Here is a 20,205-nt window from a genome sequence, read left to right as displayed (position 1 = left end):
GTATATTATTTTTTTAAGATCATGTTCAAATGATTTGCCATTAGCTCTTGTTAATTGTGAAGATGTTTCTAGACCTGGGACTTAGTTTAGGCAGTTTTAATATGTTGTTATCGTAATTTCCTGAAGAGCGTAGAATTGATTATGGTAGTAAATTTTCTTCTAAGTCATAGTTGATTTCTCATTGGTTATTGTTATACTGATAATAAGCTGATTAATACATGCCCACTGCCACTTATTACATTTCAAACACCTTTATTATATGCAGTTTTTTTGTTTGTTTGTTTGTTTTTTGTATTTTTCTGAAGCTGGAAACGGGGAGAGACAGTCAGACAGACTCCCACATGCGCCCGACCAGGATCCCCCCTGCACACCCACCAGGGGGCGATGCTCTGCCCCTCTGGGGCATCGCTCTGCCGCGACCAGAGCCACTCTAGCGCCTGGGGCAGAGGCCAAGGAGCCATCCCCAGCGCCCGGGCCATCTTTGCTCCAATGGAGCCTTGGCTGCAGGAGGGGAAGAGAGAGACAGAGAGGAAGGAGAGGGGGAGGGGTGGAGAAGCAGATGGACGCTTCTCCTGGCCGGGAATCGAACCCGGGACCCCTTGCACGCCAGGCCGACGCTCTACCACTGAGCCAACCAGCCAGGGCCCTATGCAGTTTTTATTCCGTATTAAACACAAGCCAGTGCTTTGTAATTTAGTGTTTCAGTTCAGCATGCCAATGAAGAGTTTTTCATGAATTCAAAACTGAGGAAGTGTATATTTAATAAAGCTAGTGATTAGATTTTGTAATATAATGTGTGTCTCTTTTTTTGGAAGGGAAAATATACATGAATAGTAAAACTATGTAAAGTACGTACAATAATATCCAAAACTGCTTCCTTGGAGCATTTCATTTCATTAGATATTTAGTCTGCACTGTATTATATGAGTCAGGTCCTCTGCTGGGAACTGGGTCTTCAATGGTGAATAAGACTCAAACCTTGCTGTTAAGTAACGCAATCTTGCTTTTGTGTTAGGATAACTGTTACATCAACTGGCTTGGTGATGAAGAGAACTGGCTTTGGCATACTGTATAGGTAACAAATTGTAGTGGTCTAACTGGTTGTGTCTTCTCACTTAATTATTCAAGTCCTCTGATTTTTGGTTTCCTCATCCATAAATTGAGAGTATTAGTACCAACCTCTTAGTTGTTGAGAGGATAAGCCAAGATAATTTCTATATAGTCATTTAATTAATTAGCCTGATAAAGATATGTAAAAGTGATACATAGAAAAGTAATTGATTTTTACAAATTTTTTTCCTATGAAAATGAGCTTGCCTATTGAGAAATGGCAGTTTGAAGGAGATATTTCCATTTTTCTTTGAAGGTAATGTTAAAGCACAGCAAATACAAGTCAGTCCTTTATTCCCTTCATTTACTCTCCCTACCACCTTGCTAACATGGTCAAGCTCCAGACTTGAGTCTCTAGAGACTTTTATTCCTTTACTTTATCTGGAACTGTTGATAAGCCTACCAATTGTCTTGCTTTAGTTTGTCTATGAGAAAGGAATGCAGAATCCATTGATTTTATGTAGGCTGATGAGTAGTCACCATATAGAAATGGTACTGTGTCCATATCAGACCAGTGACCCACAGATGACAGTCTCTTTCATTAATAGTCCTTGAGGAGTTCAGTTTTTTGTATTTTTTTTTAGTGGTGGGGGGGCAGACAGACAGGAAGGGAAAGAGAGATGAGAAGCATCAGTTCTTTGTTGTGGCATCTTAGTTTATTGATTGCTTTCTCATGTGTGCCTTAACTGGGTGTGGGGGGCTCCAGCAGAGTGAGTGACCCCTTGCTCAAGTCAGCAACCTTTGGCTTCAAGCCAGCGACCATGGGGTCAGATCTATGATCCCATACTCAAGCTGACAACCCTGTGCTCAAGCTGGTGAGCCCACATTCAAGCCAGTGACCTCAGGGTTTTAAACTTGAGCCTTCAGCATCCCAGGCCAATGCTCTATCCACTGTACCACCGCCTGGTCAGGCCTGAGGAGTTCAGTTTTTAAGATCACTTTGTCAGCCTGACCAGGCAGTGGCGCAGTGGATAGAGCATCGGACTGGGATGCAGAGGACCCAGGTTCAAGACCCCGAGGTTACCTGCTTGAGTGCGGGCTCATCTGGTTTGAGCAAAAGCTCACCAGCTTGGACCCAAGGTCGCTGGCTTGAGCAAGGGGTTACTTGGTCTGCTGAAGGCCCACAGTCAAGGCACATATGAGAAAGCAATCAATGAACAACTAAGGTGTTGCAACGAAAACTAATGATTGATGCTTCTCATCTCCCTCCATTCCTGTCTGTCTGTCCCTATCTATCCCTCACGCGTTCTCTCTCTGTCTCTGTTAAAAAAAAAAAATTATAAGATTACTTTGTCACATATAAGTCTAGGAAAACCTATCTTGCAGGAATATCAAGATTCTAGGCATATTGTCATTTTTTTAAAGTGATAATACTCAGTATAACTATATGGTATTTTAATTTTAATTAGGAATTTTCCTAAGGAAATATATACCTTTAAATGTCTCTCCCTTATTTGTTTTTGATGTTTTCATAAAGTGAGTATTTGTGGATGCCAAATTAATAACACTGTGTTCTAGTAGTAGTACTCTGCTTTGTTTACTGGGTCAGTTTGGGTGCTCCAGGAAGCGGATGCCAAAATGAGATTAGATATGCAGGAGATTTTTAGGGATAAAGGGGAGACACCTCAGACCTCAGTACAGGTCTAATCCTGTGGAAGAGAAATGGAAGGTAGAGCTGGGTAGCAGAAGCATCGGACTACAGCATATGTCTAAGAAAGTATCAGCCAGGCTGATGGGGAGTCCTTGAGGCACAGTTTCCCTTTAGTGGAATCCCTTATTTGGCAGGTATGACTAGTTTCTACTCCTACCATGGTGCTCGGTCATTGGCTAGCAGCAGCGCAAGGGAAGCATGACCTGGAGTGAACCCTCAGAGGATCCAGGGATGTAGCATATGGAGGTTTTGAGTTACTGTGTTCTCCACAGCAAGTTCTGTTGAATGGAAGTCTGAGGAGGGCAACACCATGACTGCCACAGTTAATAACACTAGGAACTGTGAGGCACATACACATGTATTATTGCATTTAATCATACACATCACCAGCACTGTGAGCTGTCATTGATGCACAGTGGAGACATTGAGAGGTTAAAGAATTTACACTAGATCACTTAGCTAACAAGTGATAGGGCTGGAATTCTAACTTAGGCAGGATTCTGACACCAGTGTCTCAAGCATTTAAACACCTATACCATACTGACTACATGCATAAACTAAAAAATCATGCCAAACCTTTTAAGACTTAACTATATGTTTTTAACAAAGTTTCATGAATCTAAAAATATCTAGTTACCTTTGCCATACTGGTTTCTAAAGATGATTTTGTTTTCATTAAGGCATATATGTTTAGAACTTGTGGCTTTTCTGTTTGAATTTTTGAGGTGTGTCTTCACTTGTCAAAAAAATAAATATGCTAGTTATACCCCATCCCCCTTTCCCAATATATTGAAGTTGTACTACAGAGCTCTAGCTACAGTAAGCAATTCTCCAAGGATGAAGAAAGAAAATGTACATACACATAGGAATTTCTTTTCCAGAACTAAAATTGACATTTTATAAATAATTTCCGTGTTGCAAACTTGAGACTAAGAAATCACAGCAATTCAGTGGTATGCATTTGGCATGAGTCAGTTTTAGTTCGTAGTGCTTTTCATTGGAAATGGCATAAAAAGTAAGATTTCTTTGAATTTTTTATGCTGTGGGCTTACAAGAGACACAAGATGTTTTTCTCTTATAGATATCTGGCAGTGCACGGCAGCAGAAGTAACGAAATGGTCACACATGCCAGAAGTACTTCCCAGGTCACATGCACTCTTAATTTTTAAAGACTATGGAAACAGCCTAAGCAGTTGATAACAGGTCATTTCTAGGTGATAAAGGATATTTGATATGGGGTGTTGGTTTTCTTCCCACAACTCACAACTAGCATTTTCATAGTCATTCAGATTTTATATGGTGATAGGTTTATATGATTTTAAATAAATACCTGGTAACTGGATTGTAACTCTTCTTTTTTTTTTTTTTTGATGTTTGACATTGATTTTGAAGTCTTAAAATTTAAAAATCATTCTCGCTCCTTTTATATATAAACATTTCCCAGAGTCATTGACTTCAATATAAGTATAACTGAAAATGTCAAAGGGAGCAGCTCCTACTGTTAAAAATGAGGGGGAGGATTATTATGAATTATATAATCACTGCCAGAAGTGCTTATGCATTTTTCTTTCAAACATCTTTGTATTAAACTAATTTTAAGAGCTTTACTTAATAATTAGACTCCTTTAAATGTATATATTGGAAACTATAGATTGGTGCTTCAGAAATTTAGTTTATTCTTTCAGTGACCTAGCAGTTGATATGAAAACACGAATTTAAAAATAAATAGCATATTGGATAAACTGTACTATACTCATGAATGAATCCAAAAAATATGGATTAAACTGAATTAAAAATAATTAGTTTTGAATCCTAAACTATATTCGTTATTAAATTGAAATGATAGGTCCTTGACCCTTGGTGTATGTACTTGGAATAAATGTGGAACACAGTATTGTTTTTAAAATTATTTTGACTTTTATAAGCTAAGACAGATGTACAAAAAGACATAGTTTTTATTTTGTATTGGCAGCTTCCAAATATTTAGTATCTATTTCCAAGAGTTGCAATTAGTAAAGCAACCATGGTACTGAAATCTGCACATCCCACAAGCTAATTATATTTGCAAGGTCAGAGTGAATACATATTTTCAGAAAAATAAAGGGTTATATAAATATGTGTCTTCTACTTGGCTGTTATATCACAGTTTGTTGATCTGGAATATAATGTGTACAATTCACAAATTTGTCTGATAACAGAAAGTGGTGTGTGATTGTGTTTATTTTACTAACCAGTATATTCACAGCAATCACTTCCAAATATCTCTCCAGTAAAGATGTGTTAATTACAAAACAGACAAGGTCTTCTATTATATTAAAGCTACTAACAAGAAGACAGCAGGAATCACACATGTAAATAGCATCATCAACCCCTATTTTAGTCCTCTGTTTTGATCTGTGAGTTGCGCATAGACCAAAGGTGCTATTAAAGACTGAGTGTATGAAATAGGCAGCATTATATGAACAAAATTTATTCAACAAGAAAACAGACCTTTAACATGAATTTAACAAGCCTGAGAAATTATAAACTATCATATGCTGCAGATTCATGCAGTGATAATAAACAAAAAAGGAAAGTAAGAGGTTTCCCTAAGCTAGCCAAACTGCTAATGGTTTTGTTATAAGCTGTCTACTGTTGCAGTGACCTCTGAAAAGTCTCAAGGCACTTGTACCAGAAAAAATTAAATGATCAGGCTGGTGAACAGAGATTCAATGTGGTGTGTAGGACTTCATGGAAGGGAATTATAAAAGTGTAGTAACATATTCCTGAAAATAGTCTTCATACTTTAGCTTGTAAGTTTTTATTACATACTAAGGAGGTAGGTTTTGTGTAAAGTTTTTTGGCTAAATTACTATTTGTATTTATAAGACATAAAATGAACTGATTTAATGTATATATACTTTAAAACAAACTGTTTTAGAAAAGTCATATAACTCCTAAAAAATGGGTTATTTTTCCTTTCTCTCCAACTCCCTATACCTTAATTAATCCTTAGGGGTTCTTTGTTCAGTATATTGTATCCCAGACTTCTATTCTTAACCATGGAGTGTGACCACTTTGCTGTCATTTTATTGCATCATTCAGTAAATACATAAACATGGAGAAACGCCTTCAGCTTGCACACACCTCCAAGTGCTCACTAGGGCTTTTTTTTGAATCTTACTGTGGCGTAATTAACACCTTCTTTACCCATTGCTCATTAGTGCACTGGACATTAATGAGTCTATTTTGATAGGTTGCTCTAAAGGAGAAACCCACTTATTCTCACAGCACAAAAAGCAATTATAAAATTGTACAGAAATTAAAATGTAGACTATTGAGATTTATATTTTTATTGTGTACTAAATATAATTTTGGTCTGCAGGTTGTTGAACATGTTAGTTTCCTAAAGACAGTTGCTATAGTGATGGTAGCAAATTAATCTTAGTGTAAAGTATTCATTTTCTATTCGCTATCATATTGCTACTCAGGAATTGTCCATCTAAGCATGACATTTCACATAGGCCATCATTTATATATTGGTTGAACAGTATATTAAATTTAAATTTTTCTCTTAATTTTTTAATAGAATTTAAAATTTTAACTCATCAGTTTTTAACTGATCATGATATCTACTTAGCTGGTACTGTATTATCATTTCCTTTTTATAAAATTTCACACCTGCTTATAATTGTCTAGAGAAATATTGCAGAGATTTTTGCATGTAAAGTAGCTAGAAAGTATTCAGGATTAAAAAAAGTATATAGGCATTTTGTTGTGATATATAATGGAATTTTCAGTTTTGTAGGTTTTTTCCCTACAAAATGATTTTACTAAAATCTTGAAATGGAACGAAAGTATTCTAAAAACAGTTGGACCAGAATGATGCATTAGGCACTTTTGTTCCATAAGATGCACCTGACCATGAGACACACCTTAGGGTTTTAAGAAGGAAAATAAGAAAAAAAATATTCTGAACCAAATGGTGTGTTAAAATACTTAATAAAATACTGTATTTTTTGTTCCATAAGACACGAGCATTTTCCCCTCTACTTTTGGGGGAAAAAAGTGTGCCTTATGAAGCAAAATATACAGTAATTGTGTATTTATTTAAGTTGTACATCTGTCAATCAAAATGGTCGCTTTTCTTTTATCTACAATTTAATTTTAACAAATGCTTTTTATTTTTTTTTGGTATTTTTCTGAAGCTGGAAACGGGGAGGCAGTCAGACAGACTGCCACATGTGCCAGACCGGGATCCACCCAGCACGCCCACCAGGGGGCGATGCTCTGTCGCAACCAGAACCACTCTAGCGCCTGGGGCAGAGGCCAAGGAGCCATCCCCAGCACCCGGGCCATCCTTTGCTCCAATGGAGCCTCAGCTGCGGGAGGGGAAAAGAGAGACAGAGAGGAAGGAGAGGGGGAGGGGTGGAGAAGCAGATCGGCGCCTCTCCTGTGTGCCCTGGCCGGGAATCGAACCCGGGACCTCCGCACGCCAGTCCGACGCCCTACCACTGAGTCAACCGGCCAGGGCCAACAAATGCTTTTTAATAGAAAATCTTAGAAGGTTTTAAACATTTCTTAAAGTATTTATTATAATGTCTAATATTAGTACATATTTTTATTATTGCTTTATGGAAAAACATGATTAGAAAAAATTTTCAGTATAAGGAAAAGGTATAAACTTAGGCCATATTTATTTATATACAAATGTGAAAGTTGTCATTTCATCATTTATCCTCTGGATTATATGATTGTATAAAATATATTAATATAGTGTGTCCGTAAAGTCATGGTGCACTTTTGACTGGTCACAGGAAAGCAACAAAAGACGATAGCAATGTGAAATTTGCACCAAATAAAAGAAAAACCCTCCCAGTTTCTGTAGGATGATGTGGCAGCATGTGCGCATGCGCAGATGATGACGTAACACCGTGTATACAGCGGAGCAGCCCACGGCCATGCCAGTTGAGATGTGGACGGTACAGAGGAAAGTTCAGTGTGTTCTGTGGCTCACTAAATTCGAATCCGTGACCAAAGTACAACATGAATATCGGCGCGTTTATAACGAAGCGCCACCACATAGGAATAACATTACTCGGTGGGATAAGCAGTTGAAGGAAACCGGCAGTTTGGTGGACAAACCCCGTTCTGGTAGGCCATCAGTCAGTGACGAATCTGTAGAGGCTCTACGGGATAGCTACCTAAGGAGCCCTAAAAAATCTGTGCATGAGCCCATATCGAACTGCACTGAATAGGTATGAAACTGGAAGGGTTTTCCTTTTATTTGGTGCAGATTTCACATTTCTATTGTCTTTTGTTGCTTTCCTGTGACCGGTCAAAAGTGCACCATGACCTGACCTGTGGTGGCACAGTGGATAAAGCGTCAACCTGGAAACACCGAGGTTGCAGGTTCAAAACCCTGGGCTTGCCTGGTCAAGGCAAAAGAAAAAAAAAGTGCACCATGACTTTACGGACACACTGTATATATCCAAAATATAATATTGGATTATATTACTGTATAAAATGAAAATTTTTTTTCACAAACTTATTACATCGTGCATGTTCTAAGGATATTTGGTTTTATTTTGAGGCAAGAGGAATCTTTGGGGAGATTCAAACTGTTAGAAATAAAAGCAAAATTCAAAATTGACTTGTTTTTTTAGCCTGTCAGAATGGACAGAAGCCTTAGATTATTCACTGGTAATGCTTTGGTGTAAGTTTGTACTCTTTGGTACTGTTGACCCTTTGTGGCAGCATCTTAGAAAGGGGTGATTTTTGTTTTCTTTCTTTAAATCTTATTCTTTAGCATACAGCATGTAGTAGTACTTAGCACACAGATTTTTTAGACTTGATTACATTTCAGTTGGCTTAACTTGAATATAACTTTTATTTTAATCTCTGGTATTCTCAAATAATTATACAAATGAGAACTAGTCTAGTAAGTAATAGCTCTTAAGACGGTAAATCCAAGTTGTTTAACACTGTTAAAGACAAATTTAGAAATACTATATTATCCTACTTCAAGAATTTTTATGTGATAAATGTATTGAATTTATTCTCTTGATAATTGATTTCAATTCCGTGAAAGAGGCATCTGTCTTAGAGTCCCAGTGATTTACTTAAAACTTTACAACATTTTAAGAGCAACCATGGTAATGAACAGAACATAGCTGTAAGATAGTATGTGAGTCTTGTTAAATCTCTTAATATATAAGAGCTGACAGATGACATTGTATTAAGAATTTAAGTCTTTCTATATAGATATGTTAAATACACTTAGCACAAAGAGGATACCAATTGTTGTTTCTTTACTCTGAACTTTGTGCCATATCATTCTATACCATGTTCCTGGCTTAAAGCACAGATGACCTTGGTTTTCTTGTGTTATGCCTTCTATTCTTGACAGTGGTTTGGACACTTAAGAGCATCAGACAAGGTATAGTCTTTTATAGTCACAAGAAGTAAAAGGTATCTGACTAGAAGAGAATACGTGGAGCAAGTGCCTTGCTGGTTGTAATTTTGTTGTCATTTCAAGTACTGTGGTGGTATAATTGATGTGACAGGGCTGGGCCTTAGATGTGGTCCCTTAGCTTGTGCTCACTTTCAGTTTTAGTTTCTCTTTGTCATTCATTTTGATTAGGTAAAATTTAGGTGACAAACATATGCACTCCAATGAAAGCTGTTTGGTGTAAGTTTTTGTAATGACATATTTCAATAATAAAGATGCAAAGTTAATATTTTTTTCCTTACTGCTTCATGAAAATTGCAATAATTGGTGTCACCTTACATTACAAGATTGAGGGTAGTGTGCTGATGGCACAGTCAGCAGGAGGTTCTTTTTTTATTAATATTATAATTAAATGATTTTCTGGAAATAGGCCAGAAACAGATGCAAGTTGATCGTGCCTTGTCCACTGTTGCTTGGCACCATCACTTGCTTTTTAAAAAGGAATTGACCTGACACCTTGTTTTTACAGGTTGTTATTGATGCCTTCAGATTGATCAATGCTAATATGATGGTCCTAGGACATGAACCAAGACAAACAACCTCAAATCTGGGTCACTTAAACAAACCATCTATCCAGGTAATGTGTGTATCTGATAATGTGTGAAAAACTGTTTTACATTTCAAAAGCCATTATCATTATAAATGGCCATTCTAAGATTTAATACTTAGCGTTTAATTGGTTTACAATTATTTTTTCTTGTGCTCTAAAAGATTATGTAAGTATTGTTGCAAAAGTTAGATTTACTTATATATGAATCAGTTTTTAGTGTAGTCTTTAAACTTTACTAATAATTTGAAGACGCCCTTTTTGGAAGCATAGTAGAGCTTTTATCTTAAGATTACCTTACGGTTTTGCATGGTTAACATTGGTAGTAAAGGATCAATAGGAGTTTCAGGTGAAATATATTAGGTATCATTTTTAATTGGTTAGTAGAAGTTTTTCATAGTGGCAAATAATGGGAAAATTGATGTAAACTTTAAGAAGTTCCCAGAAACAATTCTTGAATAGTACTTAAACTTTTTACTTTTTCTGATTAGTCCTTACCTTTAAAACAAATCCTACAAAGCACATCTATATATTACCTTTTATTAGAATTATATTTTGTTTGAAGTGATGTCAACCGCCTTTGTTATAGTTATGCAGGCACTTAATATCCTCATGAGTGATTAATTTTTTTGTATCATTCACATGCCTCATTATTTTTACACAAATTTTTATTGTCTGAAAAAATTATTTTAAATGTTTTTAAATACACCACAACCTGTGTCTATATAGTTAATTGCTTCTCTAAAGATTAATTAAAAGAACAGAAATGTCATATATGGTTAAGTAGAATACACAGGACAAAGACTTGAGAGTAGCTATTGCTCTCCCCCCTCTGAAACCTTGCCCTGTCATTCCATTGTCTTTGGGGAGTTGTGGCTTTAACAGTTAACCACAGTCAAGCCGTTGTTATACTTTGCTAACTTTATACTCTTAGATGTTTACTTTTGTATCAGTCACTCATCTGAAACCGTCATCAGAGTGAAATGTTTTGTTTCAAAGGATTTGAGGTGTGTTGCTTTTGAAAAAAAAAAAAATTTTATAAGTCAGGAAAAAGTGCAAAATATAATTGGAAATAACTACCGGTGTTTTTGATAGGGTACAGACAAGCCCATGCTTGCATGTTCCAAGAGAATATATTATTGGACCTGTTTAGCCTGTGATAATGACCTTTCTTATAAACCCCCATAGCATCATACTACTTCATTATTTTTTTGCAAAAGGTTAAGTAACTTTTCACAATCCAAGATCATTGTGATTACTGCATGGTATGTTTCTGCCAGAAGTTTTTACTAATTGCAAGTCAGCAGCCACCTGTTGCAGATTTCACCTTTAAATTTAAACCTGCTTTTTAACCTTAAAAATTGAGTATAATCAATACTAAAAATCTGTTTCTTTACACATTGTCCATTTTGTATTTTTGGTCCTACCTTATAGTCTGTAATTTAAGATGGACCTTATAAAGCAGGTTCCAAACCCAAGTTTAAAAGACCTGTATATATACTATATAACTGCTACAGCATCATTTTTTTTCCTTATTTTAGTTTGTTTTGCCTTCCAATGAAAATCTGTAAATATATTTATTTCAGTTTATATAGCGCCTATCAGACATGTATCTGGGTGCTTTACAGTATTAGACAATTTCGATTCTAAAACACTCAAATGGGATCAAGCCAAAAAATGACAGAACAAAGCTACACCTTAAAGCAGTTTAGTGTTCTAAGACAAGCTACAAAAAAAGCAACCCAGAAGAACATGAAGTGAATGGTAATACTCATAATAGAATCTTAATATATTAATAGACTCAAAATTTGTAACTTGTGGATGAGAAGCTATTCAGAAAGGATATGCTTTTTATTTTGAAGGAAAACTAGTTCGTATTGAGATGGGTGTTGCTCCTGAACCAGCTTTCAAGTAGTGGGGATAGAACCTAACAGCAGCCATAGCACTCAGGCTGGTGGTCACTGTGTTTTTCTAATGTGGATTTTTTTTTTAACCTTGATTCTTATAGTAGTGCTGAAAAATTATGATTCATTTGGAAACAAGTATTTAATAATTTGAGGAAAGTTTCTAAAATGTTAACCAAGAAAAAGATATTATACAAAATAAGATATACAAGTTGCAAATATATATTTTTTAACAATGCCTATATATTTACATCAAAATGTTAGTATTACTTACTTTTGGGTAGAAGGGCTTTTTTTCTTAGTTTTCCTTCTCCAACTATTTTTTCACTTTCCACAGTGAAACAGGTATTGCTTTTAGAAAATGTTATTTTAAAGCACTAAAAACAATGTTAAAGTATCTACTGCAAGACAAAGCTAATAGACAAAGTTTATATTAATTTTCATGTTTTAAATAAGAAAAGTCATTAATAATCCTGGTACAGAAGGGAAAGTATAGTGACTATAGTAAAGACTTTTTTGTTAATATTTATATATGAGACTTTCTAACATTTTGTGAATACAAAAATATAAATAATTAAAATGGTGATTGATTTTGAAGTTTATTTCACTGTGATGATCATTTGTGTACTTGTTTTAAATTTGTCATACCAACAGAATTATAAAGCTGTACTCTAAAGGTTAACCAGAGAAGCATAGAAATAACCTGAAAGTTAGCAGGATCTCAAAACTCCACTTTGTCTAGTTTCTTCTCTTAACCAGTCTTCCTAGAATAGCTAGCCTCTTAGACTGGTACTGAGTACTAACCTAGGCAGAACTTTCTTCTTGAACGGGTGGCAGGCTTTGAGCAAAGAAAACAATAGGCATTCCAAAAACCATGTAAAGTAAGTGCTATAAGTGAATCCAAAATATCCTCCAAACAGTGCTATGAAAAGTGGTTCAGCCACTGAAAGCTTATTTAGGCCACAGTATACACTATAATATAGAACTCTGCTTTAGAACACTACTTCTGTGAGAAATTGTTGCAGATTTCTAATAGCCATTTAATGAATGAGTTTCTGGTGCATATCCTGTTTTAATAAAGAATTGCCTAAATTTTTCTAAGTTCCTCATAACTTTTATTAAGTATAACTTAAAAAGTTAAGTATTGATGTTTTAAGAAATTTTCTGGCTATATAACTTTTTCCTTGATCTGCTTAGCATATTGTGGCATTTACTAGGTTATTATGTTTAATTACAATTTGACCCTTGCAAAAGGTTAGTCTCTTCCTTGAAAGAACTAATATATTTGGCATATGCTGCCACAACTTGTAATTCGCTGTCAACTAGATTGGTTAATTTAAGGGAATTTATTAGCTATTAGCTAAAAGAGGCTGTGTTTTGGGGCTCATCTGAAAGGAGAACTTCAGTGGCTGATTTACTTGTGATTTGAAGTAAATGCACTGGCAGTACACTGCAAATGAAATCAAATTCAGGACTGCTTGAGGATGTCATTTGATTTAAAATTATATATGGTTTGTTATTATACAGTGCCTGTGTTAGTTTTACTACTTTTTTTTTTTTTTGTATTTTTCTGAAGTTGTAAACGGGGAGGCAGTCAGGCAGACTCCCGCATGCGCACCACCGGGATCCACCTGGTGTGCCCACCAGGGGGCGATGCTCTGCCCATCTGGGGCATTGCTCTGTTGCGACCAGGGCCATTCTAGCACCTGAGGCAGAGGCCATAGAGCCATCCTCAGCGCCCAGGCCAACTTTGCTCCAATGGAGCCTTGGCTGCGGGAGGGGAAGAGAGAGACAGGGAGGAAGGAGAGGGGGAGGGGTGGAGAAGCAGATGGGTGCTTCTCCTGTGTGCTCTGGAAGGCAATCGAACCCGGGACTCCTGCACGCCAGGCCGACGCTCTACTACTGAGCCAATGGGCCAGGGCAGTTTTACCACTTTTATCTAAATAATATAATTGAAAATCAAGTAGTTAGTGCCTTCAAATAACCAAACTGAATATTTCAGCAGTACTTCAAAATGTGGACCTGTCTCTGGGCACATTGGCTGACTTCTGTAATCATTGACCATAGCTGTTATTAACTACATGGCTGCTATGTAGAATTATATAGTTAGGACACTGCACAAAGGTACTTGGATGAGGGGGCAATTAGCACCTGAAATCTAGTCTAAGGTTCATTCTCCAGTCAGGCTGTGTCTGCTTGGAGGTCTGGGCACGTTTTTCTAATTCTTCTACCCAGTGGATACATTTCCTAATATGCATAAAGATGAGTACAGGTTAAGAAAAGCCCTAAGTAGTTCTACTTTTTTTTTATCTGTACAGTGTAGCATTTCTGTACATTGAAATTTAATTCACTGCTCCTGATGATTATTAAAATGGAGAAGGATTTAATAGCCACTCTTAGTACTTTAATTTTGTATATCAATCATTTTATTACAGCCGATGTTAGGAATGTAAACATTAAGATATTGTAGTACTTGATGGAGTAATTTTTGCTAGCAAAGTAAGCTATGCTTTGTTTTTTATCCTGAGCCTTAAAGTACAAAGACTTAATAAGAATTTCCTAAGATACATTATATAGCATACTATGGTAGGAAGAAAATACGGGCTTTGGAATCAGAAAGACTTGGATTCAAATCCCAGCTTTACATTTACTAGCTATAAACTGGGACAAACTAAGATTTGTATCTTTATTTTTCTCATCTGTCAATGTAAATGGAACCAGCTACTTACTGGGTTGTTGTGAAATTAGAAAACAATGTATAAAGCAAATTTTACATTAGATGGTTCCTTTCTACCCCTTCTACCTCAACTCTGTAAAAATCTAATACCTGGAGACTGTAGCAGTGTTTGGCTAGCTTTATCTTTACTTCCCTGAGCAAAGCCCTCTTTGTTTTTATATTTGTTGAAAATATGTCAAGGTGTATTTTTGTACTTTGTCTTGGAAAGCTGATAGAGGATCTCTCAGAATACCATTCTGAACCTCATTTGAACTTTTTTTTTTGCTAGAGTAGGATATTTGAGGAGTTGTGAAAGGATGCAGTACATGCAAGATTATTTTTTTTCTTAATAAAAACCATGCCATTAACTTAAATTTTTATTATGATTTTTCGGTTTAAGTATGGTGGGAAAAACACCTGGTTAGTGAGATTGAGCATGAACTAAATAGACCCAGTAAGAACAAACTCCATGGTGTTAATTTGGAGACATGTACAGACACAATTATTTGACTCTATTAGAACTGAGTTGAAAATCCCAGATTAATGTGAGTGAAGAAATAAGGCCTAAATTATGACTAATTAGGCTTTAATTTTGAAATAACAGAGTGACCCCTAGATATCATAAAATCAGGTTTAATAAATTATATATTATTTATAAATTATGAATAATTAATTGTAAAATTGATGAATTTGTGCTGCTCTATATCATGCTTTGAAGAATATGTGACCCATATCTATAAACCTCATTCTTGTAGCTGAAAGGGAAAACTATTAATTTAATCTTTATCTAGGATAAAAAGCCTTTTTTAGAAGATAATAAGGGTATTGTCTACAGACTGTATTAACAGTTTCAGAGAGTTGTATTTATTTTAAGAAATGAAAATATTAATTTGTCCTTTTTTCAAATCCTTTGTCTACATAGGCATTAATTCATGGACTAAACAGACATTATTATTCTATTACTATTAACTATAGAAAAAATGAACTGGAACAGAAGGTAAGTTTAAATTTTTGTGTTAGAGAAAGAAAATATTTTTTCATACTGTGTAAAATACTACCTGGTATATTTGAATTTGAATTGTTGACCTATTTCAAGGGTGTGTTCCAAATATTTTTTTATTCCTGGTGAATTGCAGCATAAAAGAAAGGAATATTTTATTGGCTATCAGAAGACATTTTATCTTACTGGTAGGTGCTAAAATAAGAAAGAAAGAGGAAATAAACATTCCAGTCTGTTTTTATGACAAATTATAAAAATCTTACCCCTTGTTTTGTGATTTTTTTTTTTTAATTCAGAGAGAGACTTGGGCATGTGCTCCGACCAGGATCCACCTAGCAAGCCCACCAGAGGATATGCTCTGCCTATCAGGGGTGTTGCTTAGCAATTGAGCTTTTCTTAGGGCCTGAGGCAGAGACCAAGGAGCCATCCTTAGCTCCCAGGACCAACCCCCAATCTGGCCATGGTTACAGGAGGGGAAAAGAGAGAGAGAGAGAGAGAAGCAAGATGGGGAGGGGTGGAGAAGCAGGTGGGCACTTCTCCTGTGTGCACTGACTGGGAATCAAACCCAGGACATCTACAGGCTGGGCCGATGCTGTACCACTGAGCCAGTCGGCCAGGGCCATGATTTTCCTGATTAATTTATTCTCTAATAAAATGACCTTTTGTAACAAAATTACTAAATAGTTTTCCAGGTTTAAAGCAATAAATTAGATTGTGATTGTGCACTATTTTTAAGAAAGTACCATATTTGGCCCTGACCTGGTAGCTCAGTTAGTTGAGCAGCATCCCAATATGCCAAGTTTGTGTGTTTGATTCCTGTCTGGGCACCTACAAGAATCAAACAGTGGTGCATGGATAGGTGGAACAATAAGTCGATATTTTCCTCTCTCTTCCCCTATACCTCTCTCCCCCTTCCCTCTTTCTCCCCCCTCCCTTCCCCCCTCCCCTCACTCTTCTTCTCCCTCCCCCTTTCCTTCTCTCCCCTGTCCCCTCTCCTCTTCCCCTCCCCCTCCCCCTCTCCTTATCTCCTTCTCTTCTTCTCTCCCTTCCTCCCTCCCTCCCTCCCTCTCTAAAATCAATAAATTAAATTTTTTTTAAATAAATAAAAAGTACCAGGTTTAGGATAAACTAAAAGATGGATCAAATGGGAAATACAGTATGGGGTTTTCAGTATATAGAGCTAGATTCTTATCTTTGTTTATATGAGACAATTTTGTAATTTGATTACTCTTAAAACTATGTAGCATCTTGGTGGATTAGCATTCTTTTGTTTCTACTATTTCAGGATTATTTCAAGTACGGTTTTTCTCTCCACTAATGTCAAATGTTTAAATCTGTGTATTGCATTTTGCAATTACAATCTGAACTGCTTTTTTTCCTTTACTATTAAAAATTACTCATCCCTCAAATTAGCTTCTCCTGTTTCTGAGTTAAGACAAAAATTGTTTAAGAACACTAAATACTATTGACAGCTAGTAAGTTTTCCTCTGTGTGTGTTTACACTCTGAAGTCCACATATGGTAAGTAGTCAGTAGTAAACAAGACCTTTCTTACCAGTTAGAACTGTTCCTCACCAAGGTACCTTAGAAAGGGATTCTAGTGCATATGATGAGTGAGGGGGGAGTAAACTGGGCTCTCTGTACTACCCCCTCTTTCAATCAGATGACTTCCATTTTTAAACTGAAGTTTGATAAACCACTGTTTTAAAAGATCAAAGCCACCAATAAACTGACTTAAGGTCCTAGGGACTGCAGGGGACCAGATCTTCTTTTACTTGAGGGAAACACAGAGCCATAAAGCTCTCTTCCAGTTTGCTTGTGTCCCAAAGTTTATATCGGCTGTGGTAGATGTAGTGGATAGCTTGAAGTACATTTTCATCACTTATTTTTAATTTACATAGAATAGGTGTCAGGCCTGATGAGGTAATGGCACAGTGGAGAGAGCATCAGCCTAGGACGCTGGGACCCAAGTTCAAGACCCCAAGTTTGCAAGCTTGAGTGCAGGCTCACCAGCTTGAGCCTTGGGTCGCCAGTGTGAATGTGGAATCATAGATATGACCCCATAGCTGTGGTCTTGAGCCCCAAGGTCATTGGCTTGAGCAAGGAGTCAATAGCTCAGCTAGAGCCCCCCAGTCAAGGCACATATGAGAAAACAAATCAATGAACAACTAAGGTACCACAACCATGAATTAATGCTTCTCATCTCTCTCCTTCTCTTTTTCCGTTTGTCTCTGTCTCTCTCGCTAAAATTTTTTTTCATAAATAAATTAATGAAAATAGGTATCAGCTGTAAAAGGGGGCACTACTTAGGCACACATTGAAAAATTCATTCAGATATATAAGTACTTTATCAGTCTGATATCTTACATCCAACTATTTGGAAGTATTCAGGTAACTACATCAAATTGTTTTTCTTTTTTTTGGTACCACATAAACTTACTACTATCTTTGGCATTAAAAGAAAAACAAACACATACAAATACATAAATTAATGTTGTAGTTAGGTTCTCAGTAGCTCAGTTCAGGTACTTTCTTGTTACCAAAAGCCTTGCCTTGACTCTTATCCCACTGACCTGTATACTTAACCCTAAGCCTTACCCGAGGGTCCCAGTGGAATCCTTGTCTAGGCATGGTAGGGAGAGCCTGCTGCTCTGTGGGAACTCTGTTTGCTTTTGAAGTGATAAGAAAATCCAATTCTTAACACTTAATTGCAGGTAGCTTTATAGCTAACATGTACTATAGTTGCAGCTGCACTGAAATTTCCCAAGGACATACTTTCTAGAACACTATCATAGGCAAAAATGGGAAGCATTCAAAGAAATTAGAGCTACTTTTACAGGATTTTTTCCCCAAAACTACTCTTGTCCCCATGGGCCCTTGGAAGAGCACAGGGGAATTTGGAGATTTTGTTTTTTAAAAAGTCTCAGAGATGTTTTTGACATGTAGCTTCTTCTGTAGCAGGGGTCAGGAACCTATGGCTCACGAGCCAGATGTAGCTCTTTTGATGGCTGCATCTGGCTCGCAGACAAATCTTTAATTAAAAAAAATAATATTAAAAATATAAAACATTCTCTAGCCTGACCAGGCGGTGGCGCAGTGGATAGAGCATTGGACTGGGATGTGGAAGGACCCAGGTTCGAGACCCTGAGGTCGCCAGCTTGAGCGCGGGCTCATCTGGCTTGAGCAAAAGCTCACCAGCTTGGACCCAGGGTCGCTGGCTCCAGCAAGGGGTTACTCAGTCTGCTGAAGGCCCACAGTCAAGGCACATATGAGAAAGCAATCAATGAACAACTAAGAAGTCGCAACGCGCAATGAAAAACTAATGATTGATGCTTCTCATCTGTCTCCATTCCTGTCTGTCTGTCCCCGTCTATCCCTCTGACTCCCTCTCTGTCTCTGTAAAAAAATAAATAAATAAAAATTTAAATATATATATATATATAAAACATTCTCATGTATTACAATCCATTCATTTCCTACTGCTCATGATCATGGTTGTGGGTGGCTAGAGCCAATCACAGCTGTCCTCCAGGACAACACCAAATTTTTATTGGATAATGCGTAAGGTACAGGGGTCGTTGTATGGCTCTCATGGAATTACATTTTAAAATATGTGGCATTCGTGGCTCTCTCAGCCAAAAAGGTTCCCGACCCCTGGTCTATAGCATAAGAACATTGTACCGTGTATAGTCGCAAAATTCTAAACAGGCAGAGTAATTTTTCTAAACTAAATTCAAACATTTTTGACTATCTCTTAAGATTTTCATGGCTCAGGGATATCACTTAAAATATATCGGTTCAGAAATCATTTTGTAGTCACCAATTTTTTTCACATTGGATAATTGAATCAGTCATTTTAAAACTTTTATTCATTGATAGCCTGGAACTGAAGAACATCTTTAGAGTAAGACTTTTAGAAAAACTATCCTAGTCTTTAGAGTAATACAAACATTCATGTACGTCCTCGTGCCTCCTGACCATCCAGAGTACGATCAGTTTATTTTAAAAATGTGTAAGGCAACATTAAAAAAAAGCAAATGTATATTCTTCTTGTTTCCATAAATTAGTTATCAAACAAACATGATTTTAAGTTAATAAAACTAACTGGAACTAATTTCATTTTTTGAAAAAAAAACTCACTCCCGGGCATGAAAAAAATTCACTACTCAAAGGGTTAAGACTTTAACTTGAAAACTTATGAACTTCTAAGAATATATACTCAGAACAAGGAGTCCAGTTTGCAAAACATTGAACTATGGTGTTTAGTTCCATGATCACTCATAGGGTCTGATCCTAATCTGCTAATGTGATTTCAAATTGGGTCAATTTATTATTTCCTTCCCAGTTTCATGACTTTTCATTCTTACAGTAAAGAAGTTTTTATTTTTTTAATTATAAATGGAGTATTAGTATTTGAAATAAATTTAGAGATTATCTAATATAAGCTCTCAATTAATAGAGTACATAAACTAAAGCTTAGAAAGTTTAACACAAAGTCATTCAGTAAATGGGGCATTTGCCTTCCTGTCATTTGAAAGCTGAGCTATGTGAACTGTTAAACATCTTGTGTATAACATAGTTTCATTCATTCATTCAACAGATACTTTTACTGCATGTCTGCTATGATTAGATACTATTCTAGAATCTAGACCCTGGAGATCTAGTAAGAAGAAAATGCAGTGAACAAGAGAAAGAGGGGAAATGGGGTAGAAAGAGACTTTGCAGGGCCATGGGGGCGTGATGGGGGGTGTAGATGGTGTGATATTGAGTGGGACACTTGAAACCATG

General features: G+C 36.5%; 1 protein-coding gene across 1 annotated transcript in view; it reads left to right on the top strand.

The window, feature by feature from the left end:
* Positions 1–20,205, top strand: part of PSMD14 (proteasome 26S subunit, non-ATPase 14) — a 118,312-nt gene that overhangs the window by 83,977 nt on the left and 14,130 nt on the right. Inside the window, exons 8-9 of the mRNA XM_066281273.1 lie at positions 9,721–9,828; positions 15,341–15,415. Of these exons, the coding sequence (XP_066137370.1) occupies positions 9,721–9,828; positions 15,341–15,415 (183 nt within the window). The remainder of the gene's footprint in view (positions 1–9,720; positions 9,829–15,340; positions 15,416–20,205) is intronic.

The sequence above is a fragment of the Saccopteryx bilineata genome, chromosome 5, assembly GCF_036850765.1.
Source record: "Saccopteryx bilineata isolate mSacBil1 chromosome 5, mSacBil1_pri_phased_curated, whole genome shotgun sequence".
NCBI classification, from domain to species: Eukaryota; Metazoa; Chordata; class Mammalia; order Chiroptera; family Emballonuridae; genus Saccopteryx; species Saccopteryx bilineata.
Note: the sequence above shows the minus strand (reverse complement) of the source record. Positions and strands in the feature narration are given on the sequence as shown.